Source organism: Heterodontus francisci, chromosome 14, assembly GCF_036365525.1.
Source record: "Heterodontus francisci isolate sHetFra1 chromosome 14, sHetFra1.hap1, whole genome shotgun sequence".
Classification (NCBI taxonomy): domain Eukaryota; kingdom Metazoa; phylum Chordata; class Chondrichthyes; order Heterodontiformes; family Heterodontidae; genus Heterodontus; species Heterodontus francisci.
The window spans coordinates 88,402,488-88,419,769 of NC_090384.1; the positions used below are offsets into that span (position 1 = coordinate 88,402,488).

Consider the following 17,282-nt stretch of genomic DNA (forward strand, 5'->3'; position numbering starts at 1 on the left):
GGTGAGAACGCGGGTAAGTGGATCTGAGTCCACGAAAAGATCAGCCATGATCTTACTGAATGGCGGAGCAGGCTCAAGGGGCCGGACGGCCTACTCCTGCTCCTACTTCTTATGATCTTATGAAAACCATTTAGCAATCTGGTACTTGGTAAAAGAACTTGTATGCAGAGGACCAACTACTTTGTAGTCAATAAGAACCCTCTTCCTTCTTAACACTGTCCTCTGTCAGTATTTCCTATACTGCACAATAGCAGTGACTAAAATGAATGTCTCATTCAGCTGAGACGTCTCTGTACATTGAAATAGAAGGCTTACAAGGACATTAATGGGTCAGGATAACTTCTGCAAGTGGCATTTCACTGTCAACAGTATCATATCCAATTCATCAATACATGTGCAGTAACTCAACCCCCAGAGTACAATTTAGCAGATCCATTTTTCACCAGTAAAGTATGTGGCTTTTAATGATCTCAGGACTGTAGTGATAAATTCATCTTGATTAATAGAACTCCTTAGTAACTGACTATTTGATATGCTCTTAGAAATTCATGTTGAACTAACACCATCACAGTTAACATTTATGGTCTTCCACACATTTTACGTTAGGGACAGAAATCCTCTCAAGATTTTGAGGAATTAAATCCTGACTTATCAAGAACTAAAAATGTAATCTTCCCCACTGAAGATCTTAGTTTTCTTATTACGTCATTCACAGGATTATGGGCGTCGCAAGCAGGTCCAGCATTTATCGCCTATCTCTAATTGCCCATGAGAAGTTGCTGGTGAGCTGTCTTCCTGAAAACTGAGTGGCTTGCTAGTCCATTTCAGAGGGCAGTTCGGAGTCAACCACATGGCAGTGAGTCTGGAGTCACATGTAGGCCAGAACCGGGTAAGGACAGTAGATTTCCCGTGGCTCTCAAACTTTTTTGTCCGCAGACACTTAGGTGGGGCAAAAGACTCCATGGACCACCTACTGGTTCTACCCTACCTGCATTGCTTGCCACCCCAAAAATCTCATCAGAATTAATGGGAACTTATGGAAACTATAAATATTTTTCTGCTTTTTCATGACTAAGTGTAATAAATTTATGTTGTTACGAAAGTGCCTCTGTTTTGTTAAATACATATTTTGAGGATTCATTTTTGAAAGATTGAAGAAATGTTAAACCTTGGCTTTTTCAAAGGGGGTCAATTAAAGGCCACTTGACTTTGAAAAACAGTCCCTGGAAATGTTTTTTAAAAGGGCATGAGGGGTCCTGTGAGGAAAACAAGCTTTGTCAGGAAACCACCTGATTTCCAGCAACAACAACAAGCCTTTCCGGGAAACGACATAACCTCCAGCTCAATAAACAACAGAGAACTTTGAACACATGGAGAATTTGTTTACAAAGAAGTGACAGGTCAAGATTGATGGATGTCAAAAGGTTGACCTCCTATTATCAGTTTTGCTTTTTAATTGTTTTAAGTTGGGGTTGAACTGTATAAAGAGAAAACTTACAAGGAGAGAAGACCACAACCCAGCTCAGCTTTCCAGCACCTCTCTAAAAGACCTTGAGAAGTCCATTATGTCAACTCATCTCGTCTCCTGTCTTTTAAGAAACGCCTGCTAAATTAATTCTCAATACCACCTGAAAAGAACGGGTCTAAAAGATCCCAGTGATCTGTCTACATGGACTCAGAGACCAGACCGTATGCCAGTTTTGGAACACAACATATCTCATCTGCTGTTTCTTCAAGAATAAGCAAGTATTCAGCCCAAGTGCTTTTTCTGTCTGTAATAGAGCTCTTAAAAAAAAAAATCTCTTTTATTTTTCCGGTTAACCAGTGTATGTGTGTGTGTGGGTATGAGGGGCTAAGGTAAAAAGGGAACTTTAATATTTCAATCTGTGTGTTTATGTTTTACTTCATTACTGGTTAAGACATGTTTTCTAATATACTGATAATTTTGTTATTTCTTAAAGAAACCTGGTTGGTGTGTTTTATTCTGGGATAAAAAATAGAGTCTTTGATTGACTGTATCGGTAACTGGCTATACATTTAAATATATGTTGTGACCTGTGGAGAAGTGGAACTAAAAAAAGGAATGCACTCCTCACACCTCAGTCGTTACATATAATTGGGAGCTCTGTGCGGCATAACCCAACGCTAATGACATGCAATTGTGAGTGGGGTAATAATAATTGAAAAGAGGAAAAGTAAAAAAAGACAGGTTTCTTGTGCAGAAGAATTAAGTTTACATGACCGGAATGTCTGTATTAGTTGCTACGACCTTTCTGGGGAAGGACTGTGCTCCTCCCACCTGCCTCGGTCATAACAATAGGCATTAATTTTTTTAATTAAATATCAAAATTAAATTATTAATTCCTGCCAGAAACAAACATATAGGCATTTTCATATGATAAACATTAATAACCACTATGCTACTGTTCCCATACAACTATTCAATGGTCCCCCTGACCTACACACAGCAGAAAGTCATGTTGTTTCTATTCATTTAATATATAACTGGATGCACAGATTTCTATTTAGGTAATTGCTCTAATTTTCATTCCTTTGCTTCTTTCCTGTTCCCCCCCCCCCAAGTATATAGATAATAAAGTATAATCCATGATCGAAGACATTCCAGGAAACATTGTCAAGGTTTTAGCTGTCTGATTTTTTTTTTTAGTCTGAGATGGATAAATTCATTGTCTTGCAAAGTAAGCATTTCACATTCTGGACCATTTGAATTATTTTTGAATTAGAGATTTTTATTAACAGTTATTTTATTCTTGACTTTTAAGACAAGGCCTCAGACCTCGGTTCAAGACCTCATTACAGTCTTGATCCAAACATGGACAAAAGAGCTGAATTCCAGAGGTGAGATGAGAGTGACTGCCCTTGACATCAGTTGATCGAGTGGCATAAAGGAGGCTAGCAAAACTGAAGTCAATGGGAATCAAGAGGCAAACTCTCCACTAGTTGGAGCCATACCTAGCCCAAAAGAATATGTTTTTCCTTGTTGTCACACACCATCCTGACTTAGAAATATATTGCTGTTCCTTCACTATTGCTGGGTCAAGTTTCTGGAACTTCCTCCCTAACAGCACTCTGGGTGTACCTACCCCACATGGACAGCAGTAGTTCAAGAAGGTGGCTCACCATCACAGTGAACAAATAAAAATAAAAAATTTTGGTATCTGCTGCTTCTTTATATTAGTCTGTTACATATTCCAAATCCCCTGACCCACCAAACCAAATAAATTCCCTCCTCACTGCTTGACTGATATCTGATGAACCATATCAAAATGGCACGTCACCAAGTCAGCTTTCGAAGTCATTTAAATATTAACAGAAATTCTTATGAGCAATATTATGGGTTTTTCCAATGCAGCATTTTGGCCTCCACTATGTATGTGCATGGGAAATCTTAACGAAATATATTTTAAACTTCAGATCATTAATTTCCTGGCTGAGATCTGAGTTCAGTTAATGCAGTGATCAGTTATTTTTCTTGAGTTTACAAAGCTCTTGGTGCCTGTCAGTTTGGGATTCATTGATCAATTTTACAGACAAAGGACATTGGATATGGTAGCAGAATGGTTATGTTACCGGACCAGTAATCCAGAGGCCTCAGACTAATTGTCCAGAGAAATCAGTTCAAACCCCACAACAGCAGACAAATTTAAATTTGATCAATTTAATAAGTCTGGAATAAAATGCTAATATCATGAAATTTCCAAATTGTCATTAAAAACCCATCTGGTTCAGTAATGTGCCATTCTTACTCTGTCTGGTATATATGTGACGCCAGACCTAAAGCAATATGTTTGACTCTTCACTGCTCTCTGTAATGGCCTAGCAAGCTACTCGGCTGTATTCAAAAAGGTGGTTTACTACCATCTGCTCAAGGACAGTGAGGTAAGCACATTGAGGGAGGACTGTACTTTCAGCGGTGCTGTCTTTTGGATGTTAATCCGAGGAACCCCACATATACCATGGCCCTGTTTTCGAGGAAAAGCAGGGGAGTTTTCCTCCGTGTCCTGGCCAATATTTATTGCTCAAACAACATCACTAAAACAAATTATCTGGCCACCATCACAGTTTGGTTTGTGGGTGTTTGCAGTGCACAAATTGACTGGCACGTTTCATACATTATGACACAGTACTACAAATGTACTTCACTAGCTGAAAAGCGCTTTAGGACGCCCTGAGGTCATGAAAGGTGCTATGCAAATGCAAGTCTTTTTTTCTTTGTGCTCATATGGGAATTACCCCAGAAAATTCAGACACGTACCAGACATCGGCATTGTTGACAGTTATAGGTCCAGACGTCTCCGCTGCGATAGACCAGGTGTCCATTCTGATGCAAACATTGGCTGGTCACTCTGGTGTCACATTCTGAACAGCAGAAGAGATCCACATTCGGATTGCGACAGTCACAAACAGTCCTTCTGCAGAAAATTTTCCCATCCTATTAGAAGGGGGAGAAAAACAGCTATGACTCTGAAGAGGGGTCATTAGATTTTTAGGCAACTACAAAAACAAACTCTAAATGACACTTTTTAAAATAAATTAGTAACAGACATATTAACAGCAGACTTGCACCAAAGCCAAGCCATTGATGCCTAGACTATGGAATGTGACAATGTTGAATGAAAAATTTGCTGGAAGATTTCAATCCAGCACTACTTTCTGGTGTTGCAATAGTCATCTAGAGATCACGATGAGAATGAAACTCCAGGAACTTGAGTTAATCCAAAGTATTTATGGTCAACCACAGTCTACATTGACAATTCTGTTCTAATGTTAGCATATCGCTCACCAAACCACATGAATTCCTGGTGTACTTTTTTGTATTTTTGGCTTCATTTTCATATCTTTGTGGCATGTGAAGATGCCTTTGTGTTACTGCACTTGCCTCTGCTCAGTGACTTAGCTCAGTGACAGTGTGCTCACCACTGAGACAGAGCTCAAGAGTACTGGCAACGTTGGAGGTGTTGTCTTTTGGATGAGATGTTAAATTGAGCATCTGCCCTTTCAGATGAACATAAAAGATCGCATGACACTATTCGAAGAAGAGGAGAGATGTTGTTTCAGTGGGTCTGAGGGGGCGGGGTGGTGGTGGCCAGTATGGGCTGTTGTATTTGAATAAGGTGTGGGAGTAAGTCAGGGGCTCATGCCAGGTACTCAGGTGAACTTGGCACTCGTCCCTCCAGGCTCATGCTCCTTGCTTGCTCTGTATCAGGGCAAACATGAGCTGGAATCTGGAAGATGTTTGATGCCTTTTGGCAGTATACTGCTTCCTTTATCATTTTACTTCTTATATACTAACAAAAGGCATTGCTATTTCCCTTTTGATGACTGCTAATCATCCTTCATTATCTTCCTAATGTCCTTTTTTCTTCCCCTCTGTTCTTCATATATTCCTCAATGGGACACAGTTGGGGACGGGGGAGGAGGTAAGTTGTTAGGGCGGGAGGGGGGAGTGGGCTCAAACTAAAATGATTGGTGGAGATGGTGGTGGGAAGGGGTAAAGTTAAAAGTTTGTGAACTTTGGGGAGGGAAAGGTCAGGTACACAAGGTAAGTATTTTGAGGGGTGGGGGCGAGAGGGCAAGGAATGAGTGTATTGCTATGTCGGAGGGGAGGTGGCATGGGAGAGGGGCTGGAAACATGTATGTAATTTTTAAAATCAATTTTATTGAACTTTCCCTTTAAAAATTTAAATGACATTGAAGGACTGGAAGCTTTAAAAATGGCGTCAGCACCTGCGCAATGGCGCCGAACGCTAGTGCTGGGGACGGAGCGCCACCCCCCCCCCCTGTACATGGGGGGGGGGGGGCGGTCCGCCCTGGCCATGTAGATGAGCCATTGCGTTTAATATCGCGGTAGCTGCGCGGAGTAAATCTCGCGCATGTGCTCCACCATCTTTGAAGCACCGCCGAGATTGACTGCGAGTTGGTAAAATTTAGCCCCATGAAGCTAGTCATTTTTAGCAATGCTTCACATGCTAATCTTCCTGATGGATATTCAAGTGCAGCTGGTTTCATAATATTTCTGATGTATGAAAATGGGAAATGTTCTCCTTTAGCTTGGAAAACTAAGAAAATAAAAAGAGTTGTTGACAGTAAATGCGTAAATGCTGGCTCTTGTGCAGGCAGTGGTTATAGGGTTCTATTTGTCAAATATTTTAGGTGAGATTCTATACAAGGGCTGTACTGAACGTAGCATACCCATGGAATGTTCTGTAGATAATCATTCCTTGTGGGATAATGTATACTCTACAAAAGGTGTGAATGAGAAAAGGATACAGATTGACCTTGCGGGCTTGAAGCAAGTGCTGGAGCAAAAAATAAATAACTAAAATTAAATGGGTAGATGCAAGTCATCAACTGTCTAATTGTTTTACAAAAAGAAATGCTTGTACAAAGAAATTGTTAGGGAGCCTAGACGAGAGGCATCTCGCAATGTAATGCTATGTACAGTATATTAATTTTTTTGATTTGTTTTGAAATGTAGTTTGTTAACTCTTAAGTTTTATTTAAAGCGAAAGTAGGGAATCTGTTAATTGCATATCAATTGTGTTTAATTACATGCCAGTGGAAGGCGTTAATTGGGGTCTTACTTGAGTGCATATAAAGAGACAGTAGAACCATAGAAGAATTATGACACTGAATGCCATTCAGCCCATCAACTCTGCACCGTCCAAAAAATCTAGCCGCCCAATCTAATCCCACCTTCAAGCACCAGATCCGTAGCTTGCAGGTTACAGCACTTCAGGTGCATGTCCAGGTACCTTTTAAATGAGTTTAGGGTTTCTGCCTCCTGAAACTGTGTGGTGGTTGAATTAGGAACTATATGCTTGTAATCTTTCACTCTGTAAATATAAGACTGAGTAATGATTGACTGCAGTATCACCCTTCACCAACTAGCTTTCTGAAATATAACACTCATTACTTGTAAAATTTTCATTACCATCAGGGAATTAAGAGTGACAGAAATTATGTCTGCTTGGGAAACTAAGTTTAAAAATGTAGGTCGCTGAAACATGGAAGAGTAATAAAGCGAGCCAGCTCATTCATATCAAAATTGTTAGAAATCTAGAGACACCTTTGTGTTATTTATTGCATCACCATGCTTAGAAATGTCTCAAATTAATCTTGATATACATGTTCTTGCCGCTTGCTCCTTGTGGCCAGAACTCATACAGTTTGCAAGGCTCTGCAATCCCTATGTTTAAAAAGAAAACTAAACCCAAGGAGTCACCAATGACAATTTGCATTCAACAGAATTTCCAGAGTAGTGCCGCTATCTTAGATCTGCGGTTCTAAAGACATAATTCCTGTTGGGTCTCAATACCAGTGGAACCATGCAATGAACCTTCAGTCTTCCCAAGCTAAAAAGGCCGAGACTCCCAGGTCAATATGGGAATGGGCCATTTGAACAAATAGGGAGGGTGCATTGCCCCATTAAGTTCAGCAGCACCCGAGCAAAGCACTCTGTCTCGCTCAGTCGAGCCAAATTCCATGTTACTAACTGTGTGTTAGCAAAACCTCCTATATTTATGCCAGCTGAAATTCCAGAGACCTGCTGACTGGGGAACCAGTTCTAACTAGCTACCTAATTAACTAACTGTGCAGCTAACAGTAGCAGGCAGCTTGTTTACCACTAAGACTGAAAGAATCTACAATTTAATGTTAAAGTTAAGTTAAATGCAAAATGCAAACTTGACTAGATTTTAGAAAGAGACCAACCTTTGAAATTCCCGAATGGGAAATTCCTGAATGCCAGGGCAGCACCGGGCTGCTCCAATGGAGAAGAGTAGGATTGCAGTGGAAGGATATAATGACTGAGTTTTCTCGTTATTTAGATCCAAATGAAGACTTGGAGTATTTTTTCAAGGTAGTCAATCCCAGAGAGGATCGATTACCTCCGGTTAGGGTCTCAATGAGACTCATGACATTTCTCGATTGGTGAGAGTTCCCAAGAAGCAGAATAAGAAAATTTTCTGCAATAGCTTGGATCTGCCCCAGACAGAAGGGACATCTGCCCACACTCCTGTGTCAAAAAATAAGAAATGTGGTGGAATCCCAGCTGAATCTGACTGCACCATTTTTACCTCCCTGATCTGAAGATATGCTGGGTTTTCACCTTGGTCTGGACTGGAATTTTAGGCTCTTTGTTTTTTTTTCTGTCACAGGAATGCCTGTGAAATAAAAGCCTCACATCACAAGTCCTCCAATTTAAACAAAAAATTAAAATATATTCAGTAGTTCTTTTTACAATAAGCAGAACTGACATGAAATGCTACTTAGTCATCTTGCAAAATGGTCCTACAAATTATGGAATTATCCATGAGAACTATGAGTTTTGGAGTTTTCTTGAGTCATAGTGAAACATGTTTCAAGTGATCCTTACTGTAAGATTGTACATACACACCTGACATAAGCAGACAGAACACCGATCATCTGTCAGGGTCCAGACCTGTCCATTATGCTTTAACCCTTCATCATGGGGACAGTCTCCAGTGCAGTGTTCACCAAAAGGACATCGGCAGTCAAATCCCCCTTCGAGATTCACACAGACTGAGTCATTCCAGCAACTGTGCATTCCTGTGGTACATTCATCGATATCTGCGAAGAATCAGACATGCGATTTCACATTGGCTTATGCGTTGGTCTTACACAAGGAAATTTTTACAATTGACTTTGACAACAGATCTCTTGCAATGCTGCCATTAGGCAACATTCACTTTTCCTCAGACCATATTGCATGCGTATCCTCAGTTGTGTGAATGGGAACAAGTCCCAATGTGTGGCAAGGACAAGTTCATACCATTAATTTGTCCTCTGGCTGAATTAATTAACTCATTACCATCAATAAGTCAAGGGCAAATTGTAATCAATTGCAAACTAAATCAAGTAATTAATGTCTTGTCAAGCACTAGCTAGAACAGGTATTGTACACCACTGTACAGATGTGAGCACGTAGCATAAAGTTCAGCTTGACTGAGTCCTGTGAGACACAGTGCTTAACTCAGGAATTTGGTAAGTGTGGGAATTTGGGGCAGTGAGGGAGGAGGTGCTTTCTGGTCTTTTATAGAACAAGGAGTGCTCCAAGACCGGGAGCTGGAAAGAGAAAGACAGACTCTATGAGAAGGATGCACCATCCGTAGCTAACTAAGGAAGTTAAGGATGGTATTAAATTGAAAGAAATGGGGTACAATGCTGCAAAGATTAGTGGTAGGCCAGCTTAGGAAAATTTTAGAAACCAGCCAAGGATGAATTTTAAAAAAACAGACAGAGAAATTAAATCATGAGAGTAAACTGGCAAGAAATATAAAAACAGACATTAAAAGCTTCTACAAATATATAAAAAGGAAGAGAGTAGCTAAGGTCCCTGAAGAGGATGAGACTGGGGAATTAATAATGGAAAACAATGAAATGGCAGAGATTTTGAACAAGTATTTTATATCTGTCTTCACAGCAGAAGACACTAAAAGCTTCCCAAAAATAGTAGAAAATCAAGAGGCAAAAGGGAGGGAGGAACTTGAAACAATCGCCATCACTAGAGAAAAAGTACTAGAAAAACTAATGGAGCTAAAGACTGACAAGTCCCCTGGAACTGATAGCCTGCATCCTAAGGCCTTAAAAGAAGTGGCTGCAGAGATAGTGGATGCATTGTTTATAATCTTCCAAAATTTCCTAGATGCTGGAAAGGTCCCATCAGATTGGAAAACTGCAAATTCAACATCTCTATTCAAGAAAGAAGGGAGACAGAAAGCAGGAAATTATACGCTAGTTAGCCTAAAATCTGACATTGGGAAAATGCTAGAATCCATTATTAAAGAAGTAGCAGCAGGATATTTAGAAAATCATAATGCAATCAGGCAGAGTTAACATGGTTGATCATGTTTGACAATTGGTTAGAGTTCTTTGAGGATGTAACAAGCAAGGTGGATAAAGGGGAACCAGTAGATGCAGTGTATTTGGATTTCCAAAAGGGATTCGATAAGGTTACTGCACAAGATAAGAGCTCCAGGTATTGGGGGTATTATATTAGCATGGGTAGAGGATTTGTGAACTAACAGGAAACAGAGTTGGGATAAATGGGGCATTTTCAGGTTGGCAAACTGTAACTGGTGAAGTGCCACAGGGACCAGTGCTGGGGCCTCAACTATTTACAATCTATATTAATGGCTTGGATGAAGATACTGTCCTGGATTTTTCATTGCCGCTGCCGTAAACTATGGTGGTCTGCATGTGCGGACTGCACGTCGCGGAGCCGCTGTGATATTAAATACGGCGGCTCATTTAAATGGCCGGGGCATACCTCCTTCCACCCCTACCTCCCCCCCCCCCCCCATGACATGGAGGGGACTGGCAGTCCGTCCCTGGCAATGGCATCCGGTGCCACTGCGCAGGCGTTGACGCCATTTTTAAAGGGTTTCCGGCCCTTATATTTAATTTAAATTTTTAAAGTGCCATGACCCTGTGTTTTTCTTTCCTCCACGGGACGTATTGCAGTGCGCCTTTAAGGCTGTAAAAGATCAGTACTTCTTTAAGGCAGCAAGCTCTGGAGACTGTAAGCCCAAGTGCATTCTGGTTGCCATGCAACAACCATTCAGAAAGGGAGAACAGGACTTCAATGTACCCATTTTGACATTGAAACTGGCTGGCAGAGACACACAGAGGACAGACTGATACAGCACGTGAAGGAAATAGGAGAACTCTCTCTTAGTCAGTTTAGACCCTGGGTAGTTTCTCTCTCAAACTTCTAAAAAGCTTCACACCAAATTAATTCCTTAAGGAAATAACAAATTATTGATCCGCTGTGTTCATTGCTGGAAAAAAGAAGAGTTAAACTGCCAAACTGAACTGTTGAACCCCTATCTCTGGAAGGACCTTTTTCTCATCGGACCTTGGAAGACTGCAAGTGAACTTGGACTCTGTTGAATTGGAAGACTGTTCATCAGGAAGGGTAATCTGCAAAGACTTTATTGTTTTTTCTATTTTTTCAGGCAGCTAATTAAAAACCAAACTACTGTTAGTCTGAGTATATGCACGCGAATGCGAGAGTTAGATATTTTTAAATAACAAGTTATAAGGTTTAATCTTAGTAGTGTTTAAGATTTTAGTCTTTTTAATAAATATTTAATTTGTTGATATCTAAAGATACCTGGTTTGGTTTGCTTCATTCAGGGGTTACTAGATTGTTCAATTCAGCTGCTGTTTTCTTCGATTTGGAAAGCTTAAAGAAATATGATGAGACCTGTGGAGTGACAGGACTGAATTGACAGTACGTTTCTCCCACCACAATCAGAATCATATATTTTGGTTGGGGGCTTTGTCCTAAGTGGTCATAACAAAAGGAATAGGCACTTAACATTTAATTTTAAAAATTAAAGAAATGTTTCTATCCCCTCTCCCATCGCACTCCCCCCCCCACCCCCCACCCCCCCCCCCCACCAATATCCCTTTAATTCTTTCCTTGCGCTCTCACCCCCCAAATTACTGACCTTGCGAACCTGACCATCCCCCCCCCCCCTCCACAAGATCATTAATTTTTTAGCTTAAACCCCTTCCCACCATACCCTCCACCAATCAGAGTAGTTTTACTCCAATCCCCCCAGCAGCCTTCCGCCACACTGAAATACTTACCTGCTCGCCCCTCCCCACCAGTGACCCGCATTAGATCTCCGAACAGAGATCTGAAGGCGCGGGAGTGCCGGCTGCCACCACCAAAATGGCAATGGTACGGACGGGGAGTGGGTAAGTATTTAATTCATTTATTTGCATTTTTTTGACTATGTTAACGTTGGTCCCGTCGCCAAGCGGTGGGGGGGCCGCCATGAGGCCTCGCCTCCACCGACAATATGGGGCCGGGCCTTCCCGACATCAAGGTCCATGGCGGGCCTCTCCTGGAGGTATTTCCTGGGCCCCCCCCGACACAACCCAGGACATCGGGGGCCCTGTAAAATCCATCCCACTGAGTGTATTGTAGCCAAGTTTGCAGATGATATAAAGATAGGTAGGAAAGCAAGTTGTGAGGAGGACATAAAGTCATAATCAAAATCATAGCGTTACACAGAACAGAAACAGGTCCTTCGGCCCATCGTGTATGTGCCCGCCATCAAGCACCTAACTATTCTAATCCCATTTTCCAACACTTGGCCCGTAGCCTTGTATGCTATGGCGTTTCAAGTGCTCATCTAAATACTTTTTAAATGTTGTGAGGGTTCCAGATTCCAACCACCCTCTGGATGAAAACATTTTTCCTCAAATCCCCTCTAAACCTCCTGCCCCTTACCTTAAATCTATACCCCCTGGTTATTGACCCTTCTGATAAGGGAAAAAGTTTCTTCCTATCTAACCTATCAATGCCCCTCATAATTTTGTATACCTCAATCATGTCCCCACTCAGCCTTCTCTGCTCTAAGGAAAACAACCCTAGCCTTTCCAGTCTCTCTTCATAGCTGAAATGCTCCAACTCAGGCAACATCCTGGTGAATCTCCTCTGCACCCTCTGCAGTGAAATCATACCCTTCCTATAGTGTGGTGACCAGAACTCTACACAGTACTCCAGCTGTGGCCTAACTAGCGTTTTATACAGCACCATCATAACCTCCCTGCTCTTGTCCCGGCTAATAAAGGCAAGTATTCCATATGCCTTTCTAACCACCTTATCTACCTGTGTTGCTGCCTTCAGTGATCTATGGACAGGTACACCAAGGTCCCTCTGACCCTCTGTACTTCCTCGGGTCCTACCATCCATTATATATTCCCTTGCCTTTTTAGTCCTCCCAAAGTGCATCACCTCACACTTCTCAGGATTAAATTCCATTTGCCAGTGCTCCACTCATCTTATCAGCCCATCTATATCGTCCTGTGTCTGCAAAGAGATATGGATAAGTTAAGTGAGTGGGCAAAAATTTAGAAGATGGAGTATAATGTGGGAAATTGTGATTGTCCACTTTAGCAGGAAGAATAGAAAAGCAGAATATTATTTACATGGAGAGAGACTGCAGAATGCTGAGGTAGAGGGATCTGTGTGTCCTTGTACATGAATCACAAAAAGTTAACATACAGATACAGCATGTAATTCGGAAGGCAAATGGAATGTTGGCATTTATTGAAAAGGGGATGGAGTACAAAAGTCTAGCTACAACTGTACAGGGCATTGGTGAGACCGCACCTAGAGTACTGCGTACAGTTTTGATCTGCTTACTTAAGGAGAGATATACTTGCATTGGGAGCAGTTCAGAGATGTTCACTAGGCTGATTCCTGGGATGAAGCGATTGTCTTATGAGGAAAGGTTGAGCAGGTTGGGCCTACAGTCATTGGAGTTTAGAAGAATGAGAGGTGATCTTATTGAAACATATAAGATTCTGAGGGGGCTGACAGGATAGATGCTCAAAGGGGAAATCTAGAACTATGGGTAAAGTTTCAAAATAATGGGTCTCCCTTTTAAGATGGAGATGAGGAGGAATTTTTTCTCTCAGAGGGTCTTTAATCTAGGGAAAATCTCTTCCCCATGAGCAGTGGAGGTTGGGTCATTGAATATTGAGTTAGACAAATTTTTGATCTACAGGGAAGTCAAGAGTTATCCAGGCAGGCAGGAAAGTGGAGTTAAGGCTACAATCAGATCAGCCATGATCTTACTGAATAACAGAGGAGGCTTGAGGGGCCGAATGAGCTACACCTGCTCCTATTTCTTATAATCTTATGTGTTTTAATTCTCCAGCCTTCAAATAATTAACACATTCTATATGTTGTGGCTTATAATACAATCTAATAGAATGTAGATTCACCCAGTGTGACAGTCTCATCTTGTTGTGAAAGGGACTGAAAAAGATGAAAACAGCAAGTTGCGGTGCAATTAGCATCACATTGTAAATATGAATAATCGATTTATCATTCCAGTCATCAATTTTGATTGCTTTGTGGAGCCCGAAACACTCTCAGTACTCGTACAGCCATGACTAAAACAACACAAACAACACAGGAGATGACATTCAGAAATCAGCACTGGGCATTCTGAATCAAGTGCAAATGAGCTGGTGTTAAGAGTGAAGATGGGTAAGGTTGCTTGTAGGAGCAGATAATTGTGCAGCAAAATTACTGTTCAACTCAGTGAGAAGTTTAGGGCACAAGGTTGAATTTATGATAGCTGCACAGCTGGTGCTTATTAAATGTACTGTGTAAAAATAAATACTGAGAATATTAGAGTGAAATTGCTGACATTCTTTCTTATCGACCTACACATCTCTACACACAGGGCGTACAACTGTCTTTCAGGATGTCATGCAGGAGAGAGCATATTTAAATGAATCTTTCCCTCATTTAGTTCCATTTTTAAGCAATATCCTGAACACTACCTCCATTTGCTGCACGAGATTGCATGACCTTTGTGATGCTTCTGAGGGGAATATGGTACTGTTTCAGCAACAGGCTATCATCAATGAAGCATGATGCATTGCCAGTTTTATGCAGCATCTCTCTGTGGAATTAAAGTCAAAGATACAAGCAGCACTCTGGCAGTAGAATTTTAGAGAATCATTCTGACAGTACACATCTGAATCCCAACATTGACTGCTCTTTACACTCAGCTATCAGATACAGACCAGTTTTGCTAAACTGTTTAGGCAAAACTTTGCATCAGGAAGTGGAAGCAGTGTAATGGGACTTTTCTCTTCATCTTAAGAATACCTTCTGCCCCCAGTGTGAAACTAGGTTGGCAGCAGCCAGAAAGAATTCTGCAGTCCAAACAGTTCTGCCCTACTAACAGAAACGATGCAATTGTAGAAGGAGCAAAACAGTAAACAGTAATAATATGGCATTTTTTAAAAAACATAGGAAGCACTACCTGCAAAGATTCATATCCTATTTGAACAACTTTTTTTCAGGGGACTGAAACCAGCATGCCTCAAACTTAAAATACCATATGCTTGCTTTCTTCTCTCAGCCAGCAGTGTTCAAATATTAATCCCATCTTGGAATCCAACATCACAGAAGGCGGCCTTTGGCCCATTGCGTCTGTGCCAGCTCTCTCAGTCCCATTCCTCTGTTACTTCCGATAACATATGGTTTGGCCAGTTGTTCTGAAGTGTGTGATGGTGTGTTTGTTCTACAAATCATCAAAAACTGTACTTGTGGTTAGTGCCATCTCCAGGCATGCTACAATGGCCAAAGCAAGACTAGACGTAAGCCATAACTGCTTTATTCAGCAAGTTTTTGTTTGGAATTTGAACAGCTGATGCATTGGGATGCGTGAGTGCTTTAATGAGAAGTTCTGTCATTGAAAATTAGATCTTGTTTCGTCTTCGGAACTCCAGATTGGCTAAACCATATCCCATGATGTGGAATTACTTGATCTTGGATACTGCTTGCAAGGAGCAATTTGAACTCTTGGAATGGAATCATTTAGTGCAGTTGTGATGATTTTGGGGGAATCACAGGGCGATTTTCAACTACTGGCCGCCCATTTCTCACCTGAAAAACGGCGATACTGCCCACCTGCTCGAGCCGCATTTCAGGACTGCCGCCAGCTGGAAGTTGATAGAAGCTGCCTGGTTCTGGGCAGGCATGAAATCAATGAGCTGCAGCACAGAACCTGCTGGACACTGCAGCTTGCCAGCGGCATGCTAAATGGCTGCTCTGCTGACTTTCCACCCATTTTGGCTGCTACTTGACAATCCCTCTCCCAAGAGATTGCATGGGAGGGGAGGAGAGGGTGGATCAATGATACATGTAGTTCCACCATGCTGGGGACTGGGAGGCCTTTACACGCTAATCTTTTCATATTTTATGGAATTTTTAAAAAATCTAAAAGTATATACTGATTAAATATCCAATACATCAGTTCCAACTTTCATTAGCTGATTGCACACTTCGGGCTGGATTTTCCTCATAGGCTTCTGTACCCAGCTGTCAGGCTCAAATGGGGGTCAGAAGCCCGCACTGTGTGGAAAACAGTCACTCATTAGGATTTTCCCTGGAGCGGCCAATTAAGGACCAGAGGACTGTCTCGCCATCCAGATAAGGGTGGTAGGTGTGCTCTCAAAGCTGGAGGGCCATATCAGAGGCCTTCCAGCTTGAAAGCAGCAGAAGGATGCCATGGACAGTAAATAAGGGAGAGGATGCTTCAAAATGGAAATGCTCTCCAACTTTTACAAAAATTAAATAACAAATGGTCTCTGCAGCTGGGCCTCCACTGTTGGGGAGAGAACACCTCTAAAGGGCAGCCTCTGGCTGCTGATGCATCCAGGCAGCTACCTCCAGCTAAGCTGGCTCCTATGAACCTGGAGGCCAACTGGAAAATCTCAGTCGGCCTTCAATTGGCCTTAAGTGGTTGTTAACAAGCGTAACTGGCTACCTGTCGCATGCAGGTGGGCAGTCCTGCTGCTCCCCCCCATCTCACCTCCAGGATGGCCTAGGGAACCGGCACGCAGGCTGGTAGCACTATTGTTTGTGCCCGCCTGCATCCCCAGCCTTGAGTGGGGGCTCAAAATCCTGCCCTTCTTGCTGTATGCCTCCTTTGTATGAGATCTCTTATATCTACCTGAGAGGGTAATGGTTTAATGTCCCATCTGAAATGCAGCATCGCCAACAGTGTAGCCGTCCCTCAGTACTGCATTGAAGTGTCACCCTGTCACAAGCACTCATATCTCTGCAGTGGGACTTGAAACCACAACCTCCTGACTCAGAGAAGCGAGTACTACTACTGAGCAAAGGCTGACATGCTCAAAAGCTTTCAGCAGTTTTGAACACCAGCTCTCCGGAGACTGCCCGCAGAATGTATGCAGCTTTCTTCAGAATTCCTACTTACTGCTCTGAGCACAGCATTTTGACATATCAATGCTATCTCTTATCACGAAAACAAAGGCAGAATACTGCAGATGCACAAAGCCCAGCTGAGGGAGGTCAGATAGGAACAGGCTACACTGACATTGGACAGAGCAGCCAGGATGAGCTTCAGCAGATGCAACCTCCTGAAAGCAGGAGGTCAGAAGAGCACAGGGAACGTCTGTCAGGCAGGTGGTGGGTGGGGGGGGGGGGGGGGGGGGGGTGGCGGCCTGCAAGGAGAAGAAGGTGCTATCCAAGACATCTAGTCTATCGCCCAAGAGTCAGCTACCTGCAAATGACACAGCGCCAATGCCGTAGGAGGCTGCGCCTGTCCAGGCAGATGGCATCGGGCCTGAGTACTCTGATCCACAATGACCAGAGGTTTCATGGCCCCCATGGCTGTCTCTTTCCTGCAGCCGTTAAGGTTACTGTCATGCTAAACTTCTATGCAACAGGG

General features: G+C 42.3%; 1 protein-coding gene across 3 annotated transcripts in view; it reads right to left on the reverse strand.

Moving 5' to 3' along the window:
* The window catches only part of LOC137377143 (protein kinase C-binding protein NELL1-like), an 828,881-nt gene that overhangs the window by 23,555 nt on the left and 788,044 nt on the right, over nt 1–17,282 (reverse strand). For all 3 annotated transcript variants that reach the window (XM_068046502.1, XM_068046504.1, XM_068046503.1), the window contains 2 exons: nt 8,420–8,613; nt 4,277–4,453 (listed from right to left, as the gene is read on the reverse strand). In XM_068046502.1, the coding sequence (XP_067902603.1) occupies nt 4,277–4,453; nt 8,420–8,613 (371 nt within the window). The remainder of the gene's footprint in view (nt 1–4,276; nt 4,454–8,419; nt 8,614–17,282) is intronic.